The following is a 23,200-nucleotide window of genomic DNA, read 5'->3' as shown; positions in this document are numbered from 1 at the left end:
ATAATAGGCCTATGGTAGGTTACTCTGTCATCAACCAGCATCACGGGCCAGGGTGGGTGGCAATACTACCAGAAATAGCCTAGTTCTAGAGGATAGCCCAGTTCGGAGATGATTACACTTTAACGAGCTCAGTGAAAGAATGTCAAAAGCTTCAAAACAACTCATACTGACGTGTTATCTTTGGCAACTGACTGATGTGGAAGAGCATCCGCACCTTAAGCACCTGCATGACAGAATGTCGAGAAAATCCTTTTCAGTGAATCCATTCATTCACACATTCTAAGTGTTGCCTGCACCTGCTCACTCACTCCTCCAGACGTCTCTTCACCAATTTAGCCGTGTAATGTGTATTGTAGTATAGGTTCAAGTTGGCGTTGCTTCTGATCGAGTCTGTTAAGATTGTGTACGTTTTTCTTATCGCACGCAATTACGCAAGCAGCAACTGTCCCTTTTCTCTTCATGCCTTCGTTAGTTGCGCTTTAGTAATGGGCTGCGGAAGCACCAAGGTGCTGCCAGAGAGCTCGGTTAAAAACGGTTACGTGAGCTTCGTGAAGTCGGTAGTGGGCTACAGTCACAAAAGAAAAGAGTTAGACGATGAGCTAAAGAAGTGTAAAGGGACGCAGAAAGTCTTTTGGAGTGTTGTTCAGAGCAGTGGAGTTACGGGTACACAGGCTCCGTCACGCGTTCTACTGCCGACGGGCCAGGATGGGCAGAGGCACAACAAAGTGGCCAAGTACAAGGCGAAGTTTGACCCCAGAGTCACAGCAAGGTAACTGTATAAAAATCGTTAACGTTTGAAGATCAGTAGTAGCAATATAAATCAGTGCCGATTCATTGTAGGTACTTAGACTAATTAATTTGCTAATGTTGTTGTTGATGATGATGGTGATGATGATGACTCCATATGCTATGATATTTCATATTTATCTCCCATAGAAGACCTCACCTCACTAGAGTTGAATACAGTAGAACAGAACACTATTCTACTTCCCACTCACCCTTTTCTCTTCTCCCTCCTGCCCTCTCTGTCCAGGTATGATATCAAGGCCCTGATCGGTAGGGGGAGCTTCAGCCGGGTGGTACGCGTCGAGCACAGAGCCACCCGCCAACCCTTCGCCATCAAGATGATGGAGGTCTGTAAACTTATTTCTTCCAGTAGACCTAGGGAAGAGGTAGGGGGACAGCGAATGTTCATGAGGGGAGAAACAGAAGGAGAAGGAAGTGTGCAACATTAGTAAGGGCAATTACACCAACAAATTAAAAGGGCAGTAATATCAGTTGTCAAACTATTCAGGATTGTGTGTCGTTTTCTAAAATGAAATTCAACACCTGTTGCAGGTGGAGTCCAGGGAAGGGCGAGAGGTGTGTGACTCGGAGCTGGGGGTGCTACGTAGGGTCAGCCACCTCAATGTGGTACAGCTGGTGGAGGTGTTCCAGTCGCCCCAGAGGGTCTACATGGTTCTGGAACTGGCCACGGGCGGGGAGCTGTTCGACCGTGTCATCGCTAAGGGCCACTTCACTGAGCGTGATGCCACCAGAGCCCTGCAGATGACTTTAGCCGGGGTGGGGTATCTTCATTCTCTAGGCATCACACACAGGGACCTGAAACCTGAGAATCTGTTGTACTACCACCCTGGAGCCGACTCACGCCTGCTGGTGACTGACTTTGGACTGGCCAGCTTTGGGAACAGGGACCCTGGAGGGGGTAAGGATGGAGGTGGGGATGGAGTGGGCAGTGGAAGTGGAGATAGTGGAGTTGGAAGAGGCAGTGGAAGGGGTGGAAGTCTGGGTGGAGTTCCAGGTGGTAAGGTAGCAAATAGGGATGGTAAGGAAAGCTGTGATAGAAGGGATGGAAAAGGAAGTGGAAGAGATGGAAGAGGGGATGGAGGAGGTGGCGGTAGAAGAGACTGGTCCATGACGACCACTTGTGGGACACCAGAGTACATGGCCCCAGAGGTGGTCTTGAGGTTGCCTTACTCCTGCCAGGTGGACATGTGGGCCCTAGGGGTCATAGCCTACATCCTACTCAGTGGCTCCATGCCCTTTGAGGACGACAGCCGGCCCAGACTCTACAGAGCCATCCTCAGGGGAAGGTACAGCTTCCACGGAGAGGTGAGTTGTTGTTGCGTTCCATCATGCGTTTCTTAAAGGGGCAATCTGGGATTCAAACAACAACAAAGCTGTCACCCCACTGCTTTTTTGTAAACAGCAGAGGGATGGGGCTGGAGCAATGTAACCACTCTCAATTCATAGACTGAGTTATCGGTGCAAGGACTGACCATCCGTGAGATCCAAATCCTAGATTTCCTTCTTTAAATGTTTTTTTAAAAACTTTGAATGATCCATCTGTCTTTTTGCTGGTTTGGCTATGTAGTCCCATCGTGCACAGCAGGACAATGATCTGAGTGAAGTCCTTCTACATCCACTGCCTGCCACGCATCACACACTTTCAAACACGGTCTTTCACTCATGCAGAAGACACACACACACACTGTCACACACTCTCGCACAATTTCTCTCAACAAGGAAACATAACCATACAGTTACACACATCATATCCTCATCATTATTTCACCAGATAATTTCTAATAGTCTGAATCACTGAACTGAATGTCTCACTGAACATCTCAGAACCATCATGTGAAGTTTTTCTCCATTGATCCCCTTCAGCAGATCAGCATGGTAACACACTTGAATGGACACGTATGTTTGATTTAGCTCTTTGAAAACGCTTAGAGGGTAAATAGGGCCTTGTCGTTCATGTCCTCTCTGCTCCTTTCTGTAACTGAACTGGATATTTTAACAGTTTTGTTAGAGCGCTCTCTCTCTCTCTCACACACACACACACACATACACACAAGCTCAGTCTCTGTGGTGGTGTGTTTGTGGGGAGGTTTGGGTCCGTTCTTTCACGCTGATTACACCCCAGCCTGGGATTATTCAGTGGGCTTTAAAGCATGGCCCCATTCTGTTGTATGCAGCGACTTGACATTTCAGTCTGCTCTATTATTCCAATGTTTACTGCGGCTACACTGACCAGACAGACCACCAAAGGAATAATGGACATGGCTGAAACCCTGGGTGGGATATACAAAAAAAACATATTTCACATATTTATGGCTTTCTAGAAATATTTCTTATGTAAAACTGAGAAAATATATTTGTGTTTCGGCTGTATAATAACCTTGTCTGCAACGGTTACGAAATGAATAACTAGTCTACTGATTTTGCTGCACTATTTATGTCTAGGGGTCTTAGGCCTAGCTACGTGGTCTGTAAACTGATTTGATGTGTGCATAAATGTAAGAAGTAAGCGTGTGCGACTAGGTGTTCAATGTACACGTAACTGCCAAAGTAAAGGAAACACTTGATTAAATGAGGGGGAAAAAAAGTATTTTGAAAGCAGGTGCTTCCACAGAAGTGTGGTTCCTGAGTTAATTAAGCAATTAACATCCCATCATGCTTAGGGTCATGTATAAGAATGCTGGGCAGGCCGTTATTTTGGCCATTATTTTGGCTCCCATGCCTATGCCCCCATCCACATAGGATGACAGTGCCCCCATCCACAGGGCACAGAGTATGTGAGCGGAGTTAAGCGGTCGGAAATGCCGCTCATCTCTCATGGAGTGGTGCTTGCGTACTGCTCCCGCGCTCCACGTCCTTTCCAACCGTTCCCGCTAAAAAACGCTCCTTGCTCAAAAGGAAAAAAACTGCCTCTCCATTCATTAAAATCACAATTTATCCACCTACCATTTGGATATGAAGCATCGAGACCAAACCATATGATTTGAATGAAAAGTATTTTAATAAACAACAGGAAACTTTAAGAAGCGCTCATCATTTTAAATAGGCTATGTGTTGTATTAAACAAGATATAAACACTCTAAATAGGTCAGGAGTCAGACAGGTAGCCTAAGAAGGATGAAAATGAATTATTTAGGCTATATTATTTAAATGATGTCAAGGCTGGCAGGGACATTAACCACTCAGCATTTAAACAACATTTCGTTTTATTAAATCATTATAGTCTATAAATTGCACATTTGGGCTGTAACTTAATTAGAATTAAATACAAATGAAACAAAAAAAAAAGCCTTATTAAGCTACATCTACAGTGCCTTTGAATTCATTTTTAGAAACATGAGTTTGGCCAGAGTCTGTGGCTTCAGGCTCATGCGATGGTGCCATATGCCATAGTCACCAGATCACAACCCAATTGAACAATTATGGGAGATTCTAGAGCGGGGCCTGACAGAGTTTTCCACCACTTTCTAATAAAACACCAAATTAGAGTTACAGAAGCCCATCCTTATACATCACATGTTCACAGGTGTGTGCAACCAGACTGTCTGTCTCTCATACCACCTACACACACTTACAGTGCCTTGCAAAAGTATTCATCCCCCTTGGCGTTTTTCCTATTTTGTTGCATTACAACCTGCAATTTAAATAGATTTGTATTTGAATTTCATGTAATGTGAACACACACAAAATAGTCCAAATTGGTGAAATTAAATGAAAAAAATGACTTGTTTAAAAAAAAAATACAACATTTTAAATGGAAAAGGGGTGCGTGCATTTGTATCCACCCCCTTTGCTATGAAGCCCCTAAATAAGATCTGGTAAACCAATTACCTTCAGAAGTCACATAATTAGTTAGATTGCACACAGGTGGACTTTATTTAAGTGTCACATGATCTGTCACATGATCTGATCTCAGTATATATACACCTGTTCTGAAAGGCCCCAGAGTCTGCAACGCCACTAAGCAAGGGGCACCACCAAGCGAGCGGCACCATGAAGACCAAGGAGCTCGCCAAACAGGTCAGGGACAAAGTTGTGGAGAATTACAGATCAGGGTTGGGTTATAAAAAAATATCAGAAACTTTGAACATTCCACGGAGCACCATTAAATCCATTATTAAAAAATGGAAAGAATATGGCACCACAACAAACCTGTCAAGAGAGGGCTGCCCACAAACTCATGGACCAGGCAAGGAGGGCAAAGAGACCAAGGATAACCCTGAAGGAGCTGCAAAGCTCCACAGTGGAGATTGGAGTATCTGTCCATAGGACCACTTTAAGCCGTACACTCCACAGAGCTGGGCTTTACGGAAGAGTGGCCAGAAAAAGCCATTGCTTAAAGAAAAAAATAAGCAAACCTGTTTGATGTTCGCCAAAAAGCATGTGGGAGACTCCCCAAACATATGGAAGATGGTACTCTGGTCAGATGAGACTAAAATGTCGTTTTTTGGCCATCAAGAAAAATACTATGTCTGGCATAAACCCAACACCTTTCATCACCCCGAGAACACCATCCCCACAGTGAAGCATGGCGGTGGCAGCGTCATGCTGTGGAGATGTTTTTCATTGGCAGGGACTGGAAAACTGGTCAGAATTGAAGGAATGATGGATGCGCTAAATACAGGGAAAATCTTGAGGGAAACCTATTTCAGTCTTCCAGAGATTTGAGACTCGGACGGATGTTCACCTTCCAGCAGGACAATGACCCTAAGCATACTGCTAAAGCAACACTTGAGTGGTTTAAGGGGAAACATGTACATGTCTTGGAATGGCCTAGTCAATGCCCAGACCTCAGTCCAATTGAGAATCTGTGGTACAACTTAAAGATTGCTCTACACCAGCGGAACCCAGCCAACTTGAAGGAGGTGGAGAAGTTTTACCTTGAATAATGGGCAAACATCCCAGTGGCTAGATGTGCCATGCTTATAGAGACATGACCCAGAGACTTGCAGCTGTAATTGCTGCTAAAGGTGGTTCTACAAAGTATTGACTTTGGGGTGGGGGAATAGTTATGCACGCTCAAGTTTTCTGTTTTTTTTGTCTTATTTCTTGCTTGTTTCACCAACAAAAATATTTAACATATTCAAAGTGGTAGGCATGTTGTGTAAATCAAATGATACAAACCCCCAAAAATCAATTTTAATTCTAGGTTGTGAGGCAACAAAATAGGAAAAATGCCAAGGGGGTGAATACTTTCGCAAGCCACTGTACATCCATGAACACACACACACACACACAAACAGACGTGCATACTAGTGATGCGCAGGTCAGCAGTTTGTTCAACCACACGCCTGCAATAGCCATCTGTGATAATGTGAAAATTTGAGGCCCCCACCTGGCCGTAACTCGCAAATAGGCCGATAGAAAATGTGCTGTTACACAGGTGCACCTTGTGTTGGGCACAATAAAAGGCCACTCCAAAATGTGCAGTTTTTTCACAAAACACAATGCCGCAGATGTTTCACTTTTACAGGAGCTTGCAATTGGCATGTGGACTTCAGGAATGTCCGCCAGAGTTGTTTCCAGATAATTCTGTGTTAATTTCTCTACCATAAGCCACCTCCAACATCGTTTTAGAGAATTGGCAGTATGTCCAACCGGCCTCACAACCGCAGACCCATGTCATGTGTATGGGCTCATTTGGGCGAGCTGTTTGCTGATGTCAACATTGTGAACAGAGTGCCCCTGGTGGTGGTGGGGTTATGGTATGGGCAGGCATAAGCTACGGACAACAAACACAATTTTATTTTATCTATGGCAATTTGGATGCACAGAGATACCCGTGATGAAATCTTGAGGACCACTGTCATGCCATTCATCCGCCGCCATCACCTCATGTTTCAGCATGATAATGACCCCATGTCGCAAGGATCTGTAAACAATTCCTGAAAGGCTTGCATACTTACCAGACATGTCACCAATTGAGCATGTATGGTGTGCTCTATATCGACATGTACGACAGTGTTTACCAGTTCCCGCCAATATCCAGCAACTTCGTACAGCCTTTGAAGAGAAGTGGGACAATATTCCACAGGCCACAATCAACAGCCTGATCAACTCTATGCAAAAGAGATGTGTCGCGCTGCATGAAGCAATTGGTGGTCACCCCAGTGACTCACTGGTTTTCTGATCCACGCCCCTACTTTTTTTAAGGTATCTGTGACCAACAGATGCATATCTGTATTCCCAGTCATGTGAAATCCATAGATGAATGGGCCTAATGAATTTATATCAATTGACTGTTTTCCTTATATGAACTGTAACTAAGTAGAATCTTTGAAATTGTTACATATTGCATTTATATTTTTGTTCAATATAGTTGACATCAGTAAAGTTCTCTTTCATCTCTGCTTCTCTCGCTCAACAGACATTTAGGGACCGTGGAAAAAATGCAATAACTTTAAAAAATGTGAAAGATTTTTTGTGCAAAATGTTCAAATGATATCAGTTTGGCCAGTTTTAAGGAAATTAAAAGCAGTGGAAAATACCCAACATATTTCTGATAAGATTTCAGTACTGCTTGGATGCATATTATGGGATCCTGAGTGGCACAGTCAGCTAAGTCGTCACTACAGACCCGGGTTTGATCAAGGGCTCTATCACAACTGGCCGTGAGTCCCATAGGGCGGCGCACAATTGGCCCAGCATCGTCCGGGTTAGGGGAGGGTTTGCCCTGGGTAGGCCATCATTGTAAATAAGAATGTGTTCTTAACTAACTTGCCTAGTTAAATAAAGGTTAAATAAAAAATAAATACAAATATTTTATATGGTTGAAATACTATCAGCTTTTGTGAATCTGATAGAGATAGCACCTTTACAGACAGTCCCTAACTACACATTCATTCTCTCAAGATGCTGAAAGAAAAAAATCATATTTCTCCACTCCTGTTCCCGAGTCAAAAGGTACATTTGGTGTATCATTTTACTGCAAGATATGCTTAATTCTGCAGGAGTTTGTATTATATTGGTTATGTGAGAGGTTATAGACCTACACGCAGTGTCCAGATTTCAGTTAGGCTTTTATCAATTTAACCCATCTAAACAGTAGGCTATAGTTCCCTTGACTTGCCATATTTGAAGTCCTCATCTTGTAACTCTCGAATGTGTGTAGCGCCTCACAATAATCACACTGCACACTTTTACCACTTCACAAAATCACTCCCAAACATTACTTTTATGGCCCTCCTTTCTCTTTATTTTAAACTCTCCTTTTCTCTCATTGAATTCAACTTCGACATTGTCCTTTTTGCCAGAGTGGATCGGCATTAACTTTTTCTGGCCAAGTTCCCAAAAAGCATTTGGCCATTGGCGAATATTTGGCGCATACAGTTAGGCCATAAAGCTTTGGCTTACATACTCCACTCAAAGCGTTAAAGGAGCCCTACAGTACAGTCAATTGTGAGCCGGCCAGAGATGGAGAGAGATAGTGAAAGAGAGAGAAATGGAGACAGAGCGAGAAAGAGAATGGGAGAGAGACAGAGCGAGAGAAAGACGGAGAGCGGCGGAGAGGAGAGCGGAAGAGTGGGGGAGGAAATGGAGGAGGAATGATAGCCCAGGTGTCATCCAAACTTCTTCCATTTAAGAATGATGGAGGCCACTGTGTTCTTGGGGACCTTCAATGCTGCAGAATTGTTTTTTTTACCCTTCCCCAGATATGTGCCTTGATACAGTCCTGTCTCGGAGCTCTACGGACAATTCCTTTGACCTCATAGCTTGGTTTTTGCTCTGACATGCACTGTCAACTGTGGGACCTTATATAGACAGGTGTGTGCCTTTCCAAATCATGTCCAATCAATTGAATTTACCACAGGTGGACTTCAATAAAGTTGAAGAAACATCTCAAGGATGATCAATGGCAACAGGATGCACCTGAGCTACATTTTGAGTCTCATAGCAAAGGGTCTGAATACTTATGTAAATAAGGTGTTTGTTTTTTTATTTTTATGCATTTGCTAAAAATTCTAGAAACCTGTTTTCGCTTTGTCGTTATGGGGTATTGTGTGTAGACTGATGAGACATTTTTTTATGTAATCCATTTTAGAATAAGGCTGTAACGTAACAAAATGTGGAAAAAGTCAAGGGGTCTGAATAATTTCTGAGTGAACTGTATGTGCCGGTACTCATTTTGGGTGCCGGTACCTTTTTATATTTAGTTGCAGTGATTCGTGAATACTTTTGAGCTAATATTCTATAGGAGCTGTCTGTATCCTTTTGACTGGTGTTTTTTTTAAACCAAACTAAATATGCTTCTCTGCATCTCTGCTAAATCTGGGTAAAGGATTGAAAGGAATGTGAGTGTTGTTCAGTACATTTAGTAATTGCTTGCTTTTCTAAAGTCTACCAACCTTGCCAGCAGGCATGCCAGCTAACATAGTTAGACAAGCTAGCTACTCTAGCTTGATTGATAGGCTAAAATGGCTTCTTGGTGGCTAGTTATGAGGTTAGGAGATTGGGAACCTATCTGGGCTGAAGACAGCTTTATAAATGTGCTAGGTGGCTAGTAGTATTACAGAGAAACAACAACAACAAAAATGTAACAAAAATGTTTTAACGGGACAAATCTGCGGGGCACATGCCCCCTATGGGCATGACACCACGCATGCACACACCACACACACACACACACACACACACACACCACTTCTCCTTCCCCCACTGCAGTACAGCATCACAGGTGTCACAACCCTGGCCTCAGGCTGTGTGGTAGAAACTCTGAACTGTAGAGGTGAAGGAGGAGGGATGGGGGATAGGGGGTGGGGGGGAAGTTGCCTCTGGGCTATTTGAGCCTTATCGCTCAACCTGTTCACTGCAAGCATGAGTTCATTGTGAACTTGCCTTAGCATGGTGATTTTTCTGCATTTGAACAACAAATTACAACAGCCACACAATATTGACCTAAGCATCTGCATGGTAGATTTAGCAGCAAGAGCTATGCATGATTCTAATAGTTAGCCCAGTCTGCCACCTAGTGAGGGGATTGTGAATGAACTCAGCAGTCCATATAGAAAAACAATCTCCTCTTTTATATTCTACTTGAGTCATGACATTTAAATTTGTTTACCACCTGGATTTGATATTTAGACTTTGAATGGTCATTTATGTTTGGTATTACAATATACATGCAGGCCAGTTATTTGTTTGATTTAAAACACCTGGCTACATTCTTCCATTGGCCTTACTAGCTGTGCTATTATAGTTGTATATACTGTATGTACTAATGTTATATAAGGTTGTCTTTGTTGCTATGGAAAATCTCTGCTTGGGTTCCACTTCCCATAACAGCAGCTAATAAATCTTTAGCAGTGACTGTCTGAGAGGCTTGCGTGCAGTTTTACATTATTCAGAGTGCATTATCCACACAATCACATTAGAGCTGTAATCCTAGCCTCTAGCGTTTTCTTTATTTGTTGTAATTATATGTTTGTCAGGTGAGGATGGATCCTGGCGCTAAAAGAGCCGGAGCGAAGCGACTCACTGACTCCTCACATCTTCCTGTCTCTCTAACAGCTAACGGCATGTTGCTCAATAAACCAGGCCCTGTAGTGTTTTCTCTTCTAAGGTTGCATCCCCAAATGGCACTCTATTCCCTATATAGTGCACTACTTCTGACCATGGCCCTATTAGTAGTGAACGATGTAGGCAGGGAATAGGGTGCCATTTGGGACGTAGTGTTATTCTCCTTCTTCCTCTGCCCAATACCTTTCCCTTTCTCTCCTAATCTGACTTTCTCCACAGCAATGATATATGGTTCAGGCTCTTGTCCCTTTCCACCAAACTTAATAAAGCCACTGTTTTTTTATGTGAAAAATGTACAAAATAAAACAAGAAAATATACTTGTATTTCAGGTCGTTGGTGCACTACCACAGACAGAGTTGCCACAACTCTTCCCTCTTCTTCAGTGTATTGATATAGAAGAATACTTGGGGAAAGTATGAAGATCCTTCATATTATTGTAGTGGAGGCTGCTGGGGGGAGGACGGTTCATAAGGACAGCCGTGGTTGGGAGTCCCATAGGGCAGGGCACAATTGGCCCAGCGTCGTCGGGTTAGGGTTTGGCCGGGGCAGGCCGTCATTGTAAATAACAATTTGTTCTTAACTGACTTGCCTAGTTAAATAAAGGTTCAATAAAAAAATGGATTGGTATCAAACAGTTGTGAAAAACTGTCGTACTTGAGTAAAAGTAAAGATATCTTAAAAGAAAATGACTCAAAAGTGAAAGTCACCCAGGAAAATCCTACTCTTAGTAAAAGTCTAAAAGTATTTGTTTTTTATGCTTAAGTATCAAGAGTAAATGTTATTGCTAAAATATACTTAAAACTATAAATAATAATCAAATTCCTTATATTAAGCAAACAACACTCAGACATCATTGACAAACAAAGCATGTGTTTAGTGAGCCCGCCAGATTAGAGGCAGTAGGGATGACCAGGGATGTTCTCTTGATAAGTGTGTGAATTAGAACATTTTCCTGTCCTGCTAAGCGTTCAAAATGTACTTTTGGGTGTCAGGGAAAATGTATGGAGGAAAAAGTACATAATATTCTTTAGGAATGTAGTGAAGTAAAAGTAAAAGTTGTCAAAAATATAAAAAGTAAAGTACAGATACCCCAAAAAAAACACTTAAGCAGTACTTTCAAGTATTTTTACTTAAGTACTTTACACCACTGGTATCAAACACATTTTGTTTGGTTTTCATGTGTTTGATACCATTCCATTATATCCAGACAGCTGATGTTCTGAAAGAGCTGCAAAATCTGGATCCCTACAAATCAGCTGGGGTAGACAATCTGGACCCTCTCTACCTAAAATTATCTGCCGCCATTGTTGCAACCCCTATTACTAGTCTGTTCAACCTCCCTTTCGTATCGTCTGAGATTCCTAAAGATTGGAAAGCAGTCGCGGTCATCCCCTTCTTCAAAGGGGGAGACACTCTAGACCCAAACTGTTACAGACCTATATCCATCCTGCCCTGCCTTTCTAAAGTCTTCGAATGCCAAGTGAACAAACAGATCACCGACCATTTAGAATCCCACCGTACCTTCTCTGCTATGCAATTTGGTTTCCGGGCTGGTCACGGGTGCACCACAGCCACACTCAAGGTCCTAAACGATATCATAACCGCCATCGATAAAAGACAGTACTGTGCAGCCGTCTTCATCGACCTGGCCAAGGCTTTTGACTCTGTCAATCACCACATTATTATCGACAGACTCAACAGCCTTGGTTTCTCTAATGACTGCATCGCCTGGTTCACTAACTACTTCTCAGATAGAGTTCAGTGTGTCAAATCAGGGTTCTGGCAGTCTCTATGGGGGTGGCACAGGGTTAAATTCTCGGGCAGACTCTTTTCTCTGTATATATCACTCTTGCTGCGGGTGATTATTTGATCCACCTCTACGCCGACGACACCATTCTGTATACTTCTGGCCCTTCTTTGGACACTGTGTTAACAAACCTCCAAACAAGCTTCAACACCATACAACACTCCTTCCGTGGCCTCCAACTGCTCTTAAATGCTAGTAAAACGAAATTCATGCTCTTCAACCGATTGCTGCCCGCCCCCGCCAGCCCAACTAGCATCACTACTCTGGACTTCTGACTTAGAATATGTGGACAACTATAAATACCTAGGTGTCTGGCTAGACTGTAAACTCACTTTCCAGACTCACATTAAGCATCTCCAATCCAAAGTTAAATCTAGAATCGGCTTCCTATTTCGCAACAAAGCCTCCTTTCTTCCTCATGCCGCCAAACCTACCCTTGTAAAACTGACAAACCTACCGATCCTTGACTTCGGCGATGTCATTTACACATTTTCCTTCAACACTCTACTCAGCAAATTGGATGCAATCTATCACAGTGCCACCCGTTTTGTCACCAAAGCCCCATATACTACCCACCACTGTGACCTGTATGCTCTCGTTGGCTGGTCCTCGCTACGTATTCGTTGCCAAACCAACTGGCTCCAGGTCATCTATAAGTCTTTGCTAGGTATAGCTCCGCCTTATCTCAGCTCACTGGTCACCATAGCAATACCCACCCGTAGCACGCGCTCCAGCAGGTATATTTCACTGGTCATCCCCAAAGCCAACGCCTACTTTGGCCGCCTTTCCTTTCAGTTCTCTGCAGCCAATGACTGGAACAAATTGCAAATATCACTGAAGCTGGAGACTTATATCTCCCTCACTAACTTTAAGTGTCAGCTGTCAGAGCAGCTTACCGATCGCTGCAGCTGTACACAGCCCATCTGTAAATAGCCCATCCAACCAACTATCTACCTCATCCCCATATTTGTTTTTGTTTTTCTGCTCTTTTGCACACCAGTATTAATACTTGCACATCCTCATCTGCACAAATCACTCCAGTGTAAATTGCTCAATTGTAATTACTTCGCTACTATGGCCTATTTGTTGCCTTACCCCCTTACTTCATTTGCAGACACTGTTTACAGATTTTTCTATTGTGTTATTGACTGTACGTTTGTTTATCCCATGTGTAACTCTATGTCGTTTTGTCGCACTGCTTTGCTTTATCTTGGCCAGGTCGCAGTTGTAAATGAGAACCTGTTCTCAACTGGCCTACCTGGTTAAATAAAGGTGAATTAAAAAATAAAAATAAGAACACAATTATCTGTAAGGTCCCTCAATAGAGCAGTGAATTTATAACACACATTAAACAACAAAGACCAGGGAGGTTTTTCCAATGTCTTGCAAAGAAGGTCAACTATTGGTAGATGGTTAAAAAAGAAGCAGATATTAAATAATAATGGCAAAATTATTAAATACGCTTTGGATGGTGTATCAATGCACCCAGTCACTACAAACATGCAGGCGTCAGTTGCCGGAGAGGAAGGAAACCACTCAGTAATTTCACCATGAGGCTAATGGTGACTTTAAAACAGTAACAGAGTTTAATGGCTGTGATGGATCAACAACATTGTAGTTATTCCACAATACTCACCTAATTGACAGAGTGAAAAGAAGGAAGCTTGTACAGAATATAAAATATTCCAAAACATCCATCCTTTTTGCAACAAGGCACGAAAGTAATACTGCAAAAAATGTGGCAAGGCAAATGAACTCTTTGTCCTGAATACAAAGTGTTATGTTTGGGGAAAAAACACTACAACATCACTGAGTACCACTCTCCATATTTTCAAGCATCATGGTGGCTGCATCATGTTATCAAATCAAACCAAACTTTATTTATATGCGCCGAATACAACAAGTGTAGACTTTACTGTGAAATGTTTACTTACAAGCCCTTAACCAACAGTGCAGTTCAAGAAGAAGAACATATTTACCAAGTAGACTAAGGTAAAAAGTAATAATAAAAAAATAACACAATAATAATAACAATAACGAGGCTATATACAGGGGGCACCGGTACCGAGTCAGTGTACGAGGGTACAGGCTAGTTGAGGTAATCTGTACATGTAGGTGGGGGCGAAGTGACTATATATAGGTAACAAACAAACAGCGAGTAGCAGCAGTGTACAAACGGGAGGGAGGTCAATGTAAATTGCCCGGTGGCGAATTGTTCAGCAGTCTTATGGCTTGGGGGTAGAAGCTGTTGAGGAGCCTTTTGGTCCTAGACTTGGCACTCCAGTGCGGGTACAGTGCTTTGCAAAAGTATTCATCCCCTTGGCGTTTTTCCAATTTTGCTGCATAACAACCTGTAATTTAAATGGATTTTTATTTGGATTTCACGTAATGGACATACACAAAATAGTCTAAATTGGTAAAATGAAATGAAAAAAAATAACATGTTTCAAAAAATAAATAAAAAGTGGTGCTTGCATATGTATTCACCCCCTAAATAAGATCTGGTGCAACCAATTACCTTCAGAAGTCACATAATTAGTTTTAAAAAGTCTAAATGTGTGCAGTCTAAGTGTCACATGGTCTGTCACATGATCTCAGTATATATATACATACACCTGTTCTGAAAGGCCCCAGAGTCTGCAACACCACTAAGCAAGGCGCACCACCAAGCAAGCGGCACCATGAAGACCAAGTAGCTCTCCAAACAGGTTAGGGATATATTTGTGGAGAATTACAGATCAGGGTTGGGTTATAAAAAAATACCCGAAACTTTGAACATCCCACGGAGCACCATTAAATCCATTATTTAAAAATGGAAAGAATATGGTACCAGAACAAACCTGCCAAGACAGGGCCGCCCACCAAAACTCACGGACCAGGCAAGGAGGGCATTAATCAGAGAGGCAACAAAGAGACCAAAGATAACCCTGGAGGTGCTGCAAAACTCCTTGGAGATTGGAGTATCTGTCCACTTTAAGCCGTACACTCCACAGAGCTGGGCTTTATGGAAGAGTGGCCAGAAAAAAGCCATTGCTTAAAGAAAAAAATTAACAAACACATTTGGTGTTCGCCGAAAGGCATGTGTAAGACTCCCCAAACATATGGAAGAAGGTAATCTGGTCAGATGAGACTAAAATTGAGCTTTTTGGCCAAGGAAAACGCTATGTCTGGCACAAGTCCAAAACCTGTCATCACCCCGAGAACACCATCCCCTTAGTGAAGCATGGTGGTGGCAGCATCATGCTGTGGGAATGTTTTTCATTGGCAGGGACTGGGAGACTGGTCAGAATTGAAGGAATGATGGATGGCACTAAATACAGGGAAATTCTTCAGGGAAACCTGTTTCAGTCTTCCAGAGAGTTGAGACTGGGACGGATGTTCACCTTCCAGCAGGACAATGACCCTAAGCATACTGCTTAGGCAACACTTGAGGGGTTTAAGGGGAAAGGGGAAACATATTCATGTCTTATAATGGCCTAGTCAAAGCCCAGACTTAAAGATTGCTGTACAGCAGCGGAACCCATCCAACTTGAAGGAGCTGGAGCAGTTTTGCCTTGCATAATGGGCAAACATCACAGTGGCTAGATGTGTCAAGCTCATAGAGACATGCAAGAGACTTTCAGCTGTAATTGCTGCAAAAGGTGGCTCTACAAAGTATTGACTTTGGGTGGGTGAATAGTTATGCACGCTCAAGTTCTGTTTTTTTGGCTTGTTTATTTTTTGTTTCACAAACAAATTATTTAGCACCTTCAAAGTGGTAGGCATGTTGTGTAAATAAAATGATACAAACCCCCCAAATAATTCCAGGTTGTAAGGCAACAAAATAGGAAAAATGCGAAGGTGGATGAATACTTACGCAAGCCACTGTATGCTTGTAGTCGCTAAGGACTGGGGAGTTTTTCAGTATAAAAAAAACAAACAGAATGGAGTTAAGCACAGGCAAAATCTTAGAGGAAAACCTGGTTCAGTCTGCTTTCCACCAGACACTGTGAGATTATTTCACATTTCAGCAGGACAATAACTTAAAACACAAGGCCAAATCTACACTGGAGTTGCTTACCAAGAACACAGTGAATGAGTGGCGAGTTAAAGTTTTGACTTAAATCTATCTGAAAATGGTTGTCTAGCAATTATCAACAACCAATATGACAGAGCTTGAAGTATTTTGAAAATAATAAATGGCTAAATGTTGCACTATCCAGTTGTGGAAAGCTCTTAGAGACATAACCAGAAACACTCACAGCTGTTATCGTTTCCAAAAGGTGCTTCTACAAAGTATTGACTCGGGGGTGTGAATACTTATGTAAATTAGATCTTTCTGTGTTTCATTTTCAATAAATGTGCAAAAATGTATAAAAACCTGTTTTCATTTTGTCATTATGGGGTATTGTGTGTAGATGAGTGAGAGAGAAAAATCTATTTAATCCATTTTAAATTCAGGCTGTAACACAGCAAAATGTGTAATAAGTTAAGGGGTATGAATGCTTTCTGAAGGCAATGTAAGCAATCATCAGTCAGAAAATTATGATTCTGAAGGACAGACAAACACCGGCATGTGGTGTGGGAGCTCAATCAAAAATTGCTTCTCTCAGGTGTGAAATAACACAATGAAGGGAGTCTGTGAGGAGCATGTTTATGGTGCTTTGTGTGCAGTACTTTCTGCTCAGTTACAGACAGACAGTTGACTTCTCCCTCTTTCTCTTCATCTCTCTCAGCTCGCTCTAGTGTAGTACACTGTGTCTGAGTGAGACCTGCTTCTCTTTAAATTCATCTCCCTGGCTCTTACTGGGTGAGAGACACAAAGGAGAAATGCATTTCTGGATTAAAATGGAGAGGGGAGTGAGACCTTCCCCAAAGAGCGAGGTTTATCTGCTTTTGCGAGGTTGAATTAAGAATAAGAGAGAAACATTCATTCATCCACTGTAAATTCATCTCCCTGGCAACAGTTTTGCAATTGTCAATTTCATGGTTGATTAATTGTCATTACTGGGTGAGAGACACAAAAGGAGAAATGCATTTCTGGATTAAAATGGAGAGGAGTGAGACCTTCCCCAAAGAGCGAGGTTTATCTGCTTTTGCGAGGTTGAATTAAGAATAAGAGAGAAACATTCATTCATCCACTGTTTTCCTTGGGTTGTTGTGGCCCTTATTGTACAGAAGAACATTTTAAAGTGAGATGTTTGATATATTTTAATTGAAGGTATTTTGATCTAGCAACCTTTCGGTTACTTGTCCAACGCTCTAACCACTAGACTACCTGCCGCCCTATTACATTTTTCTGCAAGAATATCGTCAAATCAGAATACATGGACTTTTATTTAGCTTTTCCAGTATTAGTAGCCATATTATAAGTTCAACATTTACAAAACACCCAGTTTTCATAACTTCACAACTCTCCATATTCTAATCATTTTTGACCAAAAGGAAAAGTCTTGCAGTCGCACAGCTACATTTTGCATCAAATACGGGGTTTCCGAATACTCCCGTAAAGCCCAGTTCATTGGCTATCTAGCTAGCTTTGTTTGACCCCGATTGGTGCTTATTTGACAAAGTTACAGTCAATCAAGTGAAGACTGCCCACGTCATCGGCGTGCCGTGAAGGTCTCGCTCTCTGACCAAATTTGGTTTTCCTATAGGATGTACTACACCCCTAATGATATAGTGAAGTCTGGTTACTTTCTAGGATCTCTGGGGAATAAATACGAACGTGATTTGACTGGTTGAAACAACGTTTAAGGTTAGATTTTCACAGATTCCTCTCTTTGCAAATTGAACGAGTGGAAATACAAAATCGATCATGCATGCTATATGGACTTTTTTCTGATATGATAAAGGATTTTATCTAACAAAACTACACTTCATGTTATCTCTGGGACCATTTGGATGATAAATCAGAGCAAGATTTCAGAATGTAAGTACAGATTTCACCTTCAGAGGTGAATTTACCAACCCTATCGTGGTGAAAAAAGTGTTTTAAATTGGACAGTGCAGTTATATTAACAAAACTTTAAGCTTTCAACCGATATAAGACACTTATATGTACCGGACATTTGTTGTTTCTCTAAAATCTGCGATCGTGACACAAGGCGCTGCATGATTTACAACTGTCCCGTTGGGTCGCCTATCCCTAAGAAGTTTAAGTGTCCATTGAATTCTAAAATAATCACATACAGTGTCACCAGCAAAGCACCCCTACACCATCACAGCTCCTCCTCTGTGCTTCACAGTGGGAATCACACATGCAGAGATCATCTGTTCACCTACTCTGCGTCTCACAAAGACATGACGGTTGGAACCAAAAATCTCAAATAGGGACTCATCAGACCAAGGGACAGATTTCCACCTGTCTAATGTCCATTGCTCATTTTCTTGGCCCAAGTAAGTCTCTTCTTCTTATTGGTGTCCTTTTAGTAGTGGCTCCTTTGCAGCAATTCAACCATGAAGGACTGATTCACGCAGTCTCCTCTGAACAGTTGATGTTGAGATGTGTCTGTTACTTGAACTCTGTGAAACATTTATTTGTGCTGCAATTTCTGAGGCTGGTAACTCTAATGAACTTATCCTCTGCAGTAGAGGTAACTCTGGGTCTTCCTTTCCTGTGGCTTTTGCGATTGATGTTTTTTGCGATTGACTTAAAGAAATGCTCAAAGTTCTTGAAATGTTCCGTATTGACTGACCTTCATGTCTTAAAGTAATGATGGAATGTCGTTTCTCTTTGCTGATTTGAACTGTTCTTGCCATAATATGTACTTGGTATTTTACCAAATAGGGGTATCTTCTGTATACCACCCCTACCTTGTCACAACACAACTGATTGGCTCAAACGCATTAAGGAAAGAAATTCCACAAATGAACTTTTAACAAGGCACACCTGTTAAATTAAATACATTCCAGGTGACTGCCTCATGAAGCTGGTTGAGAGAATGCCAAGAGTGTGCAAAGCTGTCATCAAGGCAAAGGGTGGCTACTTTGAGGAATCTCACATGTAAAATATATTTTGATTTGTTTAGCACTTTTTTGCTTACTACATGATTCCATATGTGTTATTTCATTGTTTTGATGTCTTTGCTATTATTCTATAATGTAGAAAATAGTAACAATAAAGAAGAACCCTTGAATGAGTAGGTGTGTCCAAACTTTTGACTGGTACTATATGTATTATTAATATTGATTTCACCTGTCACTGTTGTCAACGCCGATGCTAAGCATGCTATACTTTCTAATTGTCACGCCCTGACCTTAGAGATCCTTTTATGTCTCTATTTTGGTTTGGTCAGGGCATGAGTTGGGGTGGGGTGGGCATTCTATGTTGTGGGTTCTATGTTTTCTCGTTCTGTGTGTTTGGCCGGGTGTGGTTCTCAATCATTGTCTCTAATTGAGAACCATACTTAGGTAACCTTTTCCCACCTGTGTGGTGTGGGTAGTTATTTTCTGTTTTGTGTGTCTGCACCAGACAGAATGGTTTCTTTCGTGCTCTTCGTTGTTTTTTTGTTAATCAGTGTTCAGTTCAAATAATAAAGATGAACACGTACCACACTGCACCTTGGTCCTCCACTCCTTCCAACAGCCGTTACACTAATACCAAAACAATTGCATTATTGCCAGCAGCACCTGTGAATGTGGAGAGGTGACACAAAGGTCACTAAGTCACAGTGCACTTCAGGCTTTTTTAGCACAATTTGGGTTACTGTTAAGAACAACTTGATTATGAGGATCATTGTCTCTATGACAGAATGCCAAAAGGATTCTGATTTATTAAACGGATTATATATTCTTTATTGAAAAGACACTGCACGTTGATGACGGTCTACTCATGAGTGTAATTTTATTCATTACAAAGGGGCATAATTTGATATTTGAATTAACAATGAACTGAAAGACCCCATAGATGCGGTGTGAAGCAGGGTTGTTTTGTGAAGCTAATGTAAATAAAATAATTATCCTAGGACCCATTCCCACATAGACCTAAATCCAGTTTTGTCATATTCAGGTTTCAAAGTAATTCAGCCAAGACCGGTCCATTTACCCAGTGACATTTAGCTGTGCTTTTGTATTTCTCATCCTGACTGTTGGGCAGCAGAGGTCAAGGAACACACTCGTAGAGACCTATTTAATCAAATCTTGGTCTGTGTGTCCCATATGTAGTACACTATTAAGGGAATAAGGTGCAGTTTGGGATGTATACCTGTAAGTTGGTGTCAATTTTGTTTGAATACGTCCTGTCGTCGTCCAATCAAGTATTTAGAAACTAGATTCACTGAATCAAGGGGCTGTTACACTTGAAGGGTATCTAGGGAATAGTGAGAATGGACTCTGCTATTTTAGAAATGCAGTATAATCTGCAGTATAGACCATGTGGTATTAGTATTTTATTAGGATCCCCATTAGCTGTTGCGAAAGCAGCAGCTACTCTTCCTGGGGTCCACACGAAACATAAAACATGACATAATACAGAACAGTAAAAGACATGAACAGCTCAAGGACAGAACTACATCAATGTATGTGAGCAGTGGAGTCTAAAGTAAATTAGTTGAGGTAAGTCCTACTAGGACAGATAGCTGTTATTATGAAAGTTGACCTTTCATTTCTAGTCTTTATAACAGGTCTAAGTCTGTACTGTAAGTCATATTACTGTATACATAGTGTGAATGATTACCTCTCTCCTCTCCTCTTCCCATCATAGCCCTGGCCCTCTGTTTCCAACCTGGCTAAGGACTTCATTGAGTGCCTCCTAGGGGTGGACCCTTCATCTCGCCTCACCGCCATCCAGGCCCTCCACCACCCCTGGGTGGTCACCATGTCAGCAAGCTCCTCATCCATGACCAACCTGCATCGCTCCATCTCCCAGAACCTCCGGCGGCGGGCATCTCGGGCCTCCGTACCCTCCTTCTCGTCATCCTCCCGATGCCCCAGCAGCACAGGGTCCGGGGCCAGCCACAGTCGATCTACACATCTGCTGGAGAAGAAGCAAACCCAGAGACCCACCACCCAGAAACAGAGACGACAGCCAGGGAACCAGGCTACAACCCAGTATCTAAGACCCACCTCCCAGCCCAACAAGCCCCCTGAGCAGGTTCAGCCAGCGTGCTCCACCACCACCACCCAGCCAGGGTCGCCCTGACAAAAACCCAGTCACAGTCAGGCTAACATCAGCAGCACAACAGCTGTTCAGGCTAAGTCTGCTGTCTTGCTGCTGCAGACATCGGCGTGTCTCCCAAATGGCACTCTATTCCCTATTTAGTGCATTACTTTTGACCAGTGGTGTCTGTAGGTCAGGCTGAAAGCTTTAGCCTGTTCTGTTGCTGCCACTCTGTCTTAGTTACAGACCCATGCTCAGCTATACACTCTGATCCCGCTCAGGCTACCTCAACACTTGGTTGCTCACAAACACGCCACACAGACTGAGGCTTTTCCTAAGACAGTACCATCTCCAACCCCAGCAGAGATGATCAGACTTTGCCTTAAAGAATAGGCAAAACATCAGATAATTTTTAAGGTGTCGTATAAGTGAAACTCTAGTACAGGCCCTATTTTCTTTCAGGAAAGTAAAGGGTTAAGTAAATAAGTATGAGTGAAACTCTGCGGTATGAGGCTTGACAGGCAGTGGTACGCTACCTCTTGAAACACCCAGCTCTGTAATAGTGTAATAAACTATCATCAATATTTAAATTGAGTACCTGAAAACTTTATTTCAAATCCAAAACGTTCTAGGAAAAGGCTATGCGGAGAGGAAAACAAAAATAAAATCAAAGTTTGAAAGTGCATCAAAATGCAAATAGGATGGGAAGAATAATTGCTCCATTTCATCTGGCATTATCACAAATTATATTCATGATTTTTTTGTGTTTTGTATTAATCTTGGTGATTCATGTTCTCAGTTGAAGATGACTTGGGGTATGTGCTTAATGGCACTCTATTCCCTATATTGTGCACTACTTTTGACCAGAGCCCTATGGTTCCAGTGCACTATAAAGGGAATAGGGTGCCATGAGGGATTCCGACTTGCTGTCTGACTTACTTGGCTAGTTTCCACTTTGGAGAGGAGAGGAGAGGAGACAGTAAAACTTATAGAGGAAAATGGGTCCTTATCACTGATGCTGGTTCAATGATGGAGTCAGATGTAACATATAGCCTATTTGTGTGGAAAGGCCTCACTACACCACCTCTTTACGCCAGTGAATGGTTGTAAATATAAATATGAAATCTAATCTGCCTGCCACCTGCATGTTTGTTTTCTTAGTGTCTGCATCCTTTTTCTCATTCTGACGTAAGGTGAAATAAACTGTATATTACTCCAACAAGTTCATGTTTTGATGATATATAATGATCTGTATTATTTGTCCATAAGGTGAGCACCCTGTGGCATGGCTGAATGAATGCATCCTTAATGGAAATGATGAGAGGCACTAATGTGTGTTCTTCCATTGTCCCTTGGTGTTGAATTATCTTTCCCATCACAGGCTCAAGGGTCTAAGAGTGAGTAGACTTCTTGAGTTGGTTTAAACACGTCCATCATTTATACTTTGGATTGACAAGAGATGTGATGGCACTCTTGTAGATTGGCTTCTCACCCTGTAATGGTATAGAGGAACACTATCGGTACGCATATGATCCCCAAGGATTTCTCCCTCCACAATCCTCATTCACAGACGGTGAAGATACAAAACAGCTAATGTACTGTATATTCTTGTGAGTCTGGTGAAACACTTTCCCTGATACGTCTGACCTGTAGCTTCCATGGTGTCTCCAGCCACACTAGGGCAAGCCAGACACTGAGAATAGGCCTACGTCCCAAATGACACCCCATTCTCTATATAGTGCTAGGGGGCCTGGCCAAAAGTAGTGCACTATATAGGGAATAGGGTGCCATTTGGAACGGAGCCTGGGCCTGCGATCAGAGGGTATAGCAGGGCGGGCAGGACTCGCAATTAGCCAGGTCATCCCTCCCAGGTCTTTGTGGAAGCGGGTGAACTCTCGATGGTCGTGGATGGAGGTGAGTCGTTACCAGAGCAGTACAGAGAGAACTTTATTTCAAATCCAAAACGTTCTAGGAAAAGGCTATGCGGAGAGGA

The 23,200-nt window shown here is 42.3% G+C and overlaps 1 protein-coding gene across 1 annotated transcript; it reads left to right on the top strand.

Annotated features, from left to right (window-relative positions):
* Window positions 1-254: 254 nt before the first annotated feature.
* On the top strand, window positions 255-22,423 carry LOC112216561 (serine/threonine-protein kinase H1-like). The gene is made up of 4 exons (XM_024376545.2): window positions 255-769; window positions 1,034-1,133; window positions 1,339-2,112; window positions 20,812-22,423. Exons 1-4 carry the CDS (start codon window positions 486-488, stop codon window positions 21,247-21,249), a joined length of 1,596 nt encoding a protein of 531 aa, XP_024232313.1. The 5' UTR covers window positions 255-485; the 3' UTR covers window positions 21,250-22,423.
* Window positions 22,424-23,200: the final 777 nt, after the last annotated feature.

The sequence above is a fragment of the Oncorhynchus tshawytscha genome, linkage group LG16 (genome assembly GCF_018296145.1).
Source record: "Oncorhynchus tshawytscha isolate Ot180627B linkage group LG16, Otsh_v2.0, whole genome shotgun sequence".
Classification (NCBI taxonomy): domain Eukaryota; kingdom Metazoa; phylum Chordata; class Actinopteri; order Salmoniformes; family Salmonidae; genus Oncorhynchus; species Oncorhynchus tshawytscha.
Note: the sequence above shows the minus strand (reverse complement) of the source record. Positions and strands in the feature narration are given on the sequence as shown.